Source organism: Cupressus sempervirens, chromosome 3 (genome assembly GCF_028749045.1).
Source record: "Cupressus sempervirens isolate cs-2001-9-10 chromosome 3, ASM2874904v1, whole genome shotgun sequence".
NCBI lineage: Eukaryota > Viridiplantae > Streptophyta > Pinopsida > Cupressales > Cupressaceae > Cupressus > Cupressus sempervirens.
The window spans coordinates 866299281-866311062 of record NC_143120.1 but is presented as its reverse complement, the minus strand read 5'-3'; the positions used below and the strand labels follow the sequence as shown (position 1 = coordinate 866311062).

General features: G+C 33.8%; 1 protein-coding gene and 1 pseudogene across 1 annotated transcript; both read right to left on the bottom strand.

The window, feature by feature from the left end:
* Positions 1–839: 839 nt before the first annotated feature.
* Positions 840–5172, bottom strand: LOC149569520 (LOB domain-containing protein 11-like). The gene is made up of 3 exons (XM_089817759.1): positions 5140–5172; positions 1837–2007; positions 840–1166 (listed from the first exon to the last, which is right to left on the bottom strand). The coding sequence occupies exons 2-3, from the start codon at positions 1993–1995 to the stop codon at positions 840–842; spliced, it is 486 nt and encodes a 161-aa protein (XP_089673885.1). The 5' UTR covers positions 1996–2007; positions 5140–5172.
* The window catches only part of LOC149569519 (putative transporter MCH1), an 82467-nt pseudogene continuing 75741 nt past the window's right edge, over positions 5057–11782 (bottom strand).

The window sequence follows — 11782 nt, the reverse complement described above, 5'->3', positions numbered from 1 at the left end:
TTTGCAGAAGATTATTTTTCTCTTTTCTTAATCTTTTAGGAATAAGCTTAACGCATTGCTCCATTGCCACAAGATTCCCCAACATAGCTTCAAAGGTAAATAAATTCTTATAGAATTGGAAAAAGGCATTTAGAATTTCCATGGTATCATGTGTAATTCCATGTTCTCCTTGAATACCTCTAATTTCCTCTCTATTATCTTTTGCCATAAGATTAAAAAAAATACTTAGTTCCTCTGTCACCCTCTTTAATCCATTTGGCTTTAGCTCTAACTTTTTGACCTTGAATTTTATAATTTTGGATTTTTCTAAGTTGGTTCTTGGAATGGATGAGTTTGTGAGATGCTTTTGATCATTGGCAAAAGGAGTTGGGTTCTCTTACTAAATGGTTTTCTTTCCAATTTTGGTTTATAGCCTCTTTGGTACCAATTATTTTGAAACTTTTTTTTTCCATACATCCATCAATTGCTCCCACTTTTTGTTTAGATAAGACAATGGTCAGAGCCATCAACCTGAAGAAGATAAACATTGAATTTGACAAAAAAAAAAAATCTTAAATATACATATGAAAGTGAATTCATAAAACACAATTAAATCTAGCCATTAATACAAATTAATACAAAAGTCAAAATCTCACCTCAAAACTTCGTAGTACATTAGAATACACCTTTTATTTAAGTCATTTAACATTAAATCATGATTGCCAACTCTTTATATCTGATTGTTTAATATTTGTTCGTTTATTTGTTTTGTATAAATAGTAATAAAAGCATGCATTTTCATTACAAAATAAAATACTTCATAGGAGATTTTTCTAAATGAAGCCAAACTGCGTTGACGTTCACAGTGGCTCCCGTAATCCAAACGGATCCCCATCATCTTCTTGCCAAACAATTAGGCCGTCTTTGTGTGGATTACTCTGCTGTAATGCATCAAATGTGCTTCTTTCGTCACCGGCATTACAAATTCCAGTCAGGAGAGATACGAGATTAGCCTGTGTATCCTGCAGCTCCGCTTGAGCGTTTGCAAGCTGTGATTGGAGGTACAACACTTGCTTTTGCAATCGACAAATTGTCCCGGTGCAGCCGTAGATGGGATCTCGTAGTCTTTCACTTGCTTCATATGCCATGCTTTTTACAGCATCTGCCCTCTTCTCTGCCGGAATTTCCTGCAATACAGAAAGGGGAAGAAGATTTAATATGCTTCGATTAAAGTAACGATCGATCTGTAGCAGTAAATACACATATTCTTGTTGAATCTCAGAATTGACTACATTCTTTGTGTAAAGTCTTCAAAAATATTTGATTGTGGCAGTAAACATTCGTTTTACTGTTGGATCGGAATAAAAAATAACGCTTTTAGAAAAATCTTTAAAAATATTTGATTATAGCAGTCAATATTCATCATTCTGTTCAATCTGAAGAAAGAAATGACGGTTTTAGAAGAATCTTTAAAATATTTGATTGTAACAGTAAATAGTAAGTACTCATATTTTTTTGAATCTGAAAAAGAAAGTATTTTTTTAAAAGCATCCTTGCTTGTAATAACAAATATTCATATTCCTGTTGCGTCTGAGAAAAGGAGTGATGTTTTCAGGAAAAGAAAAACTTTAAAAATATTTTATTGTAACAATATATGCTCGTAATTTTGTTGAATCTGAGAAAAAGATGATATTTTGTGAAAACATGTGCGATTGTAGCATTAAATATTCACATTCCTCTGAGAAAAGCCGTGACGATTTGAGAAAAATCTTTAAAAATGTTCGATTGTAACGGTAAATACTCATATTTTTGTTGAATCTGTAGAAAGGAGTAATGATTTTGAAGGAATGTTTATACCTGAAGGATTTTGACGATGTTGCTCGTTCCAAACAATTTATGAACTACTAGGAACTTGTAAAGATCATCTGGTGGAAAATAAGGAGCAAGCGCGCATTTATCTCCGCATTTTCTCCGTTGAATCTTACAAGCTGCACATGGATAAACAATCTGAGGCATATCTTGTGTTTCCTGTTCCATCCCAGTCAAGCAGCAGGAACAAAAGCTTACAAGATCACTTTCGATAGTGAAGCCAGCAGATCAGAGTGGTTTCAAAAAGGCAATTAACTATCTAAATTTAAGGAGATAAGATCGATTTAGGGCATAGACAGAAAGTGTAGCTGATGGTGTGAAGCATTCCAGTCAAAATGAACGTTTTCCTCTCGTTAGCACGTGAATATTATCGGTTATATTCGATACAGTCACGCGGCACAATCAGATATCACGGCTTCATCACAAAATATGGTACCAAGTGTTAAAACAAATGACTGGATCATGGTCAAAGAATTGTATTTCAATTGTTGAGTATAATTGAATGATTTGAATATGATCAGAAAGAAAGAATGATAGGAAATAAATATTTAGAATTAAATCTTTACCAATACTTAGACATGCCTAGATTTCTTTTATCAATAAGAGTTGTGTTACACTAGATCTCTATCTTGTATTGGGATGGGTGACCTTTTGGGAAGTCTCAGTGTTTCACCTTGTGAGCATCACCTAGATCTAATGGGTGCTAAGTGTTCCATTTATTCTCATGAGAGATAGATTCATGTGTGAATCACTACTCATGATATATGGGTCAATGAGTTTGACTCAAAAACTACACATTTAAACCCTGATAGCAATATCACAATTTGATATACTATGAAAAATATCTACTAGTTATCAATTGATGAGCTTAAGGGGCTTTCTAATGAATGGTTCATAAGGCACAACACATGGTGAAGGTTTTGCAAATGGGGTTGCAAGCAAAGTGGGTTTAACCATGAAGGGAACTTCATAGTTAAGCGTGCTCGAGGTGGAGTCATACTAGGATGGGTGACCTCCCAGGAAATCCCAGTGCTTCACCTCTGTGAGAATCACCTAGATCCAATAAGTGCTAAGTGTTCCATTTATTCTCATGAGAGATGGATTCATGAGAGATGGATTCATGTGTGAATCACTACTCATGATATATGGGTCAATGAGTTTGACTCAAAAACTACAGAGTTAAATCATGGTAGCAATATCACAATATGATAGATATAGTATAATATTATTGTATTTTCATATGTAACAACTTGTTAAATATATTATTTCTATTTGTAGAATAATTGTGGATTATTTGACTACATTTCCATAGTGTATACTTCTTTGTTAGTCCCTGCCTTTTAAAAGGCAGAGACTATTGTTTTCACTTGAATTATAAACAATTAAAGGTGATTTCAAACATCCAAAACATTAATATATCCTCTGCTCATAGTATTTGAGATGTCGAATTTTGAAATTTCTTGCAATTTATGTATTTTTCCTATTGGTCGGCTAGTTTTTCACCAGTAGTTTAACTAGTTCTGTAAATTAAAAATAGGGACTAAAAAGCAAGTATTGGCCAGCTATAAAGTTTTATTAATGTCCGATAGGATAGTTGCCTGGCTTTGAATGCTTCAATATTTCAGTATTCAATGCGGCATTAATTTTCTTCGATGGATGTAGCCTTCAATGGTTCGATTAAATATGGAACTAGATTTATTTTACTTGCCTTTCGTTGTTTCCAAAGCAAACGATGGAGCTTTCTGAATTTTCTAGGGACAAGCAGTAGATCTTCCAAGGTATGATGCCTTTTAATCTTGTTTTCTTTGTGGTTGATTTGACACCTTTGTACAGTTGGTTTAGAAAGAATCTGCTATGGCTTGAATGCTCTAATTGTTTTCTTTTCTCGGCATCGAGGGAAAATCTAGTTGTGTGTTACTTATTATTTGATTTCTTTTTCCTATCCCTATTTGGGTCGCCGATAAATTATGCTCTCGCAAAATTTATCGCTGAATAGTTCTTCCTTCTAGAGTTCTGGCTAGAGATCTCTCTATTTGCTCATTCAATCTTCTGTTGCCTCATTTAAAGAGCTTTGTAGTTCTCTTTCTGCCTGTGGATGGAGATTTTTTCTTAACCTACCAAATGGGAGCATTTGGCAAGGCACTTTCATTTTTATGGTATTGTTGTCTCCCTAGAAGAGAGTTTTTTAGCTTGCATCTGTAGTATGCACTTCTAATTGGGGGATTGAAGGATATTGGTTTTGCATTTTCGTTTGGGGTGAATTTTTTTATCCATATTGGTTATTAGATAATCTTCTACCTGCCTTTCACTTAGTGTTTGTTCTATTTCACTGACAAATCTTGTTCTAATTAGGGCCGCCGAGACATTTTGTTTTTAAAACTGGGTCATTGAGGAATCTTGTCTGTGGAAGTTGTCCCTTTGATAAAATATGTTGTTTTCTGGGTTCTACCTTTTCTTTTGATCTACTTTATAAGGAAATAATGCTATTCTAGTTTGGAAGGTTGAGAAATTTTGCTAACTAACTATGGGCATCGAAGAATCCTTTTCTGTTTCGTTTGGGTTTCTGCATCTTTTTCGAGTGTTCTTGTTTTCACCATCTAGGTTTTCGAGAAACCATGCTCCTTCAAATTTGCTAAATGGGGATTTATGTCTCTGATTTGGGTTTTTAAAACTTTGTGGTGATTAACAATCGCCTATCTACTTGGATTGGGTCATTGTGACTTACTGCGATTTGCTGCAATGTTACATTGAGCCCTTGAGAAACCTCTATCTGAAATTTCAGTCTATGTGAACCTTTCCCATTTTTCTAATCTTTGCTTTCAATTTGCTTTTTTAGTTACCGTGTTTACTGATTTGGTCTCAGAGATTGTCATTCATTCAATTCAGTCAGTGGGAAAACTTACCTATATATGAAAATAAATTTGATTAAATTTGCTAAATGAGTTTCTCTTATGAATTCAGGGATTTATTTGTTGAGAAAATTTATGGGTTATTTGTAAAGTTGTGATACTGAAGCTCTTCCTTTAGCTATTGTTGTGTGGGTTTCATGTTCTTACTCTAATGTTCTGGAAAGTAGTTTGGTATTCTATAAGATTAATTCTAGTCCTCAACGATTTGTTAATTCTCACCAGTGTTAAGTCTGCCCTATCTTTGCTCATAAGTGACTTGAAAAATAGAAATACTTTGGCGTATAACCCAAAGTTGATAATCATTGCCTTATAGTTATCTTTTTTCGATAAAGTTGTCTTGTTCTCCACCACACTAGAGAAGATGCTAATGCTGCCAACATACAGACAGTGGAGAGGATGATGAAGGTGAGCTTAAAACATTTGCTTCCTGTGCAATGTTTCCCTCCTTGTCTATCTACCTCTCTATCATATAGATACCCTGCCACCCACACTAAGAGCACATAAGACACCATTGGGTTCTCTACTAGCACAAAATTGTACAGTGTTCCAAAATGGCTCAGCCCAAAGAGCTCAGACACAGTTGTAGGATTTAGACACCAATTTGCTCCAAAAGAGAGTCCTATTACAATGCACCCCAAATATAGAGTACATTGAAAAGTGCCTACCATTACTACAAGAAAATACCCACTACACAAAACTAAGCTAGCCATTGCAGTTAATAATGGCCTGGCCACTCCAAAGTTTGTGACCAAATAATCAAAAAAAAACCCCAACACCAAAGCGCCCTAAAAACTAGCATACTAATATAAGGGTTACAAATATGGTGATGTGGTGTTGTTCAAATCCCAGTGATGTTGCAACCTGGCCCATGTTGTTCACTTTAACAAAGCTTGAGCCTAGAGCTATTGCTGATGTGAAGAATACTAGAAAGAAATTGATGTTGAAAATTCTTCCCACATAGAGATATTAATAATAGACTGATCAAATTCTTCATTTGTGATCAAGGGCTTAGATAATATTGAGGTTGAGGTTGAAGCTCTCTCATGGTGGTTTGCTTTCCATGCCACCCACAGTGGGGATGCCAAAATAACAACTGCAATTGCAAATTCAACTTGATCTGCCTACAAGGCACAAGAAATTTAGTAGACCTTGCTGAAAATATAAAAAACATGTGCTTACTATACATGTCTTTTGAGATACCTCAACCAGTTTTTCTAAAATAAAAAAATTAGACAAATGACAGATTTTGATTGGCAAATTGAGTGCATAAAATTCATCTTTTAAGGAGATCCTTACGTACCAGGATTCATCTGTATCTCGCTAGTGATTATTATATTATAATTATAGCTAGATCTATTAATAATTATTTATAATTTTTGTTTTAATTTTCTATTTTCTGATGATGAATGTGAAGTTCAATTCAAAACATATTTTTGGTAGAAAAAAAATCATGCAATCGAAATCATAAGCAAAGCATATTAATCATATTCTATATTACCAAAATGTGCGTCATTTTTCAATTATATTGATCTTTTCTAAGCCATACTAATGTGATATCCTTGGTTAGAAGGGAATAAATGAGCAACTATATTTATCTTTAATGTTGTGAAGTACTCTACTCTTTCAAGTGAGATGCTCATATGATAGTGTTTGGTGTGGGTTATGTGTAATGGAAAAAACTGAGTAGAGGAAAGGATTCAGTAGTGGCACACATTTAAATCATTGATTTAATGTTTAATATTTTTGATGATAGAATATTAATAATTATGTTTTAAAAGTTATTATATAAATGTGCTTTTAAAGTTGATCGTGTCTGAAGTATTCTTAATTGAAAGAAATCACTTCTTTATATGTAAATAGCCAAAATTCATGTGGTGCCCAATCAGCACATCAATAAGATAGGTCTGAGTGTACAACTACTTGTTTAACTTCTTTTGGATCTGTTTGGATTTCTCAACCAAAAACATGTTGATGGAGGAGGTTTACCAATTTGGTATTAGTCACTAATAATTGTGACTAAATTAGTTAGTGTTGGAATTACTCATAATTGAATGAAATATATCCTTTAGATCTAAAAAGAAACACACCATGTGATGTTAAATCAGCACAACAATAAGACCTACCATTGCACAATTATCTTATTAACCTTTTTTTGGGTCTTTTTTGACAGCTCAACAACAAGTATGTTGACAGAGGAGACTTGCAAAACAAGCTGCTGTAAAATTTTGACATCATGAGATCATAGGACCAAATCTAATTATTATTCTTACAAACTGTATCAGCTAAGTGAATCAAAAACTAATTTTAGTTTGTTAATGTATTGCAACTCAAATCTGTTGATTGCCATCTTCTATTAGTAAACCAGAATAAACTAGAAGCGGCTATCACACTAAAATTGTTCATATTTATCCTTGTACTAGACTTGAACAGGAGCTTTTTAAGTTTTCTTTAAATGCTATCATTAGTGAACTGGAGCATATCAAAAATAATAAATTATTAGACTTCAAGGTCAACAATAATGCATTGCATCTAATCAATAATGCAAATTTCTATTGCTAAAAATCTGAATCAAGGCTGCAGAAATGGGCAAGTAAACTTGTGGTCATTGTGTCATTGTTAGGCTATCAGTCTAGTTTTTTTGCTGAATATGTAATCAAAATTGTTTTAGAAAGATGTCTTTGGTGGAAACTATTTTAGAACTTTAATAACAAAGTATGACAATTTTATATCTTTCAAGTGAGCCATTTACAAGGCCAGGAAACTAACTCAGAACCATCCAGCAATTAGAATTTATTTCATTAGCCATTAGAATATCTTGTCCCTAGCATTAATCCAGATGTAGATATACTGCAGGTAAAAAAAATGTAAGACAAAGAATCAATGCATTCAACATTCATGAGACAACTTCCCAGACACATATATTAAAAGCAATTATTATGATTGCATTGATGTGCACCCAAAATTCTTTGGTTGTCCTTTCCATGAATTAGTCTCTGGTCTTTTCTCACTAATTGATTCCACATATATATAGAAGGCTTATTAAAACTAAATCATTCATACTAACTGAATCTAACAATTTATCTCTTTTCTTCTTGTTGCAATAGACAGAGACTCTAGCTCCCACTGAGCTCTTGTTATTCAATTGCATTTACCATTGAAATTACTATCTCTCTCTCTCTCACGTTAGAATTTATTACCATTTTTTCAGCTATTCTATTTACATTCTCTTTAAAAGAAAAAATAAAAGAATAGATGCCTAATGATATAAAATTATACTATTAAAAATAAAATATGTTTTCGCATCAATTCCTCCATTTTTTAGAGTATCATTACCGCAAGATGATAGCTTTTAGGGTTTTAACATATGTCTAATCATTATGAGTTTAAGATGTACTTCAAATTGCTATGTTTTCTACCCTCTATACGACATTTGTCCCTCCATATGGAAAACAACATTTTAATGTTTTTTTACTAGTACACATATTTATGATTAATAAAATTCCACTTTTTCTCATTGCACAAAACAAAACACTCTTATCGACTATTCGTTGCCTGTACAAAAATGGGCAACTCCTAGTTAGTAGTGTTTGAGTCCTTCAATTTTTTTAGTTCTGATTTAAGTATTTTAAACATATTGTGTAGAATATTATAAAGGGAAATGTAAAAATGATTAAAATAGCTATAATAAAAATAATATGATAATATTTAAATATAATAATATTACAATTTAATATTATAATTTACTGATAATATGGGTAAATACAAGAAGTTGAGCACCAAATTGCAAAAATACTTGAAGAAAAAACTTTGTCTAGAAATGGGTACCTATTTCTTTGAAAAATGGGTACTCGCTTTAGGCTCGAATGCACAATCCTAAATTCAAAAATCTGGTACCCATTATTTTCAAAGTGAGTACCCATTTCTAAAATATCAAAAAAAAATTTGACACCTAAAACCTCACCAACGTGGTATGAAAATCCCTAGGTAGGTAGAACCAATGCGTAGGTACATTATTGATTTAACAAAATACATTGTCCACAAACATAGAGCCCCTTAGGGTATGAAATACAATGTAGAGCAAGGAATATGCTTCTTAAAGCTCAAGAGATCTCTTCTAGTAGATGATTCATCCACATTTTGAGTAAGGTTGAGTAAGGATAAATCTAGATATGGAGACAGAAAAGGAGAGATGGAGAGGTATAGATGAAAAATATATAGTGATAGATAGAGTAATATGGAGAGAAAGATATAAATATAATGAGATTGCAAAAGATATAGATTATCCAATTCATATAGGTAGAGCGGGGTGCAGGTGTGGGATATAGAGTTTGGGGGGGGGGGGGGCGGTGTGGGATATAGATAGAGAGAGGTGAAACACAAAGAGAGGGGTAAGATAAGATAGAGATAGGGAGGGAGAATGCGGGAATGTTTATTCATTCATGTGTGTAAGAATGATATAAAGGTAGGGATGGACATCTAGATGGGGAGAATGTGTGAGTTAGAGAGAGACATGGATATAGAAATAGAGAAGGATGGAGCTCTGTAATATACCATAATTTCATCGTTTGATATATATACTTTATGATTGACATAATCATTGCACCCCTCAAAGGTGTAATATTTTCGTTTCAATTATGTTTCATTAGGTTATTTTTTATTTTATTTTAAATAATCATATGAAGTTTATTTATTTTATTTCAAATAAAAATCATGAGCAATTTTTAAATTTTAGTTCTATTATATATTATATTAGAAATTGATTAAAATTTAATATTTTGAAAAATATAAATATTTCAATATTAAACCTACTGAAGAGAAGTGTAGATTAAACAAGGAGTGTGGTAGAACCCGTCTCATGAAACCAATAGTCTTCTCAAATGTAAAAGAGACCTCCTACAGATGTTGTAAATGAGAATCCACAATCACACCAACCTGGAAAGATTGATCATGTAGAGAACAGACTTGAGGGTCAGAGTGGGCCCTCGCAACAACTGTAGAAGAATCCTCAGCAAAGAGAAGCGAGAAATCATCATAAAAGTCTCCCATATCTGCTATGTGTGACTCCAAGAACAGAGATGAAATGTCTGGCAAGAAATCATCACCTGGAAGACCATGTGTACCCTATAATGCTGAAGTACATGAATCTGTCACTACGGCAAAGGATGAAGTATCCACCTCAAAAAGAAGATGAATGTCATCAAGAATGTCTCCCACATCTTCAATGTGAGACTTCATGAAAAGGCCTGCAAGGGTGGGAAGGAAGTCTTCGCATGAAGGTAGAGTAGGAAGACATAAATGGTCCTGCTGCACTGAATCTGAAGCATCTGTGGGTGGAATAGGATTAGTAGGAGCAATAGCAGCTAGAGATGTGATCTCATCTAAAGAGGAGTTAGTTGCAACTGGAGGTAAAAGATCTGTTGGGAATGGAGGAATGTTTGGATCTCCATAGGTCTCCCAAAGATACAACCAATGAACATATGGATTAGTTTCCTTAAGGTCAATAAGTGATTCCAAAATGTCCATATCCATATATAGAAAGAGAACACCAGTAATGAAGTTGAAAGTCTCAATATCATAGTCAAGCCCTCTCGCATATGGTAGTACATTGTGTTGACTAAGATATTTGATAGCAATTTGACTCCATTCCTGATAGTTGTTTAGGTGCAAATAGATCAAATCATCATCTTCCATGATGGACTAATTAATGAAACCTCCAAAGAATCAAAGAACACCACCCACCCACCCCCCCCCCCCCCCCCCCCACCCCCGTAGACAAAAAAAATGCACTTTCAAAAAAAATAGAACCTAATTTGGAGTCCAAATGAGCTCGTACTAAGCATTTTAAGTGGCAAAAATTAAGATTTGTGAGTTGTAGAAAAATTCAAGAACAAAGATGTCAAACCACCTACACCAATGTGTAGATCATGAAATCCTACCCCAAAGCAAAACAAAATTGCTCGCAAAAAGGAGTCCGTATGAGGGAGATATGGCTGTTTGAAAATTGTTGTTGTTGCTATTTTTTTTGAATTGCCACCACACCTCCAAAAATCAAATGGCTCTAGATTTTGCCTCAGATGTTCGATTTGGATGAAAAAAAATCTAATCTAAGAGTTTTTTGACCTTCTGAATGTGATGCAAATATTTGATTTGCACCAGCAAGCTTCAATCTTCACCACAAAAAATCTCTCCTATGGCCCTATGGCCAAAAAAAATTCTAGAGAATAATGCAGATCTGAAAAAAATAGTAGAGATGCAGATGAAAAAAAAATAGGTCTGAAAATTAAATGTACAGATTTGAAATGATCATACCAATTCTGCAAATCAGTCCTTCGAGTGCCGGTTTGCAAAAAAAAAATTGCCTCAATTTTGACTATGCCTAGGGTAGGCAAAATTATAGTCAAAATTTAATAAATCGGCATTTCAGATGCAATGGCAAGGTCAGATCTAGCTCTAGACACTCCCAATTTCTGTAGTACTGTAGATTCGAGTTGAGGTGCTGAAGCAACCAATGGTCTTGAACGGATTTATGTGGAGGAATTCTCCAAGAGCTCTGATACCATGTAAAAATTTGGTATAGCTCTGATACCATGTAAGAATATGCCTAAGGGAAAAATTCACCCAGGAACTAAGAACTCAAACACAAGCACAATTGTAGACCAAAAATGGATATGATCAATTAATCAGAGTATGTCCTAATACATTGCTTTATTCAATATATGATGTGATGTGCAAACACACTAGGAGTGTCTATATATAAAGGCCTCTTGGGAAGCACCTAGAATGTCTCTAGAAACAACCAGAAGATAAGATAAGCATTGATCACTAAGCAAATGCCTTATCCATAATTCTAAATGAGTGGATAAGAATGAGAAGGTTGTAGACACCATGTGCTTAATTAGTGTACTAACTCCTATGTTATAGACACTATGTGCATGAAAGAGGTGCAGACTCCTATGTTGTCAACATGACAACTCACAAGAGTATGCATACTCCTAGGTGACTAATAAATAAATAGAAAAAATATG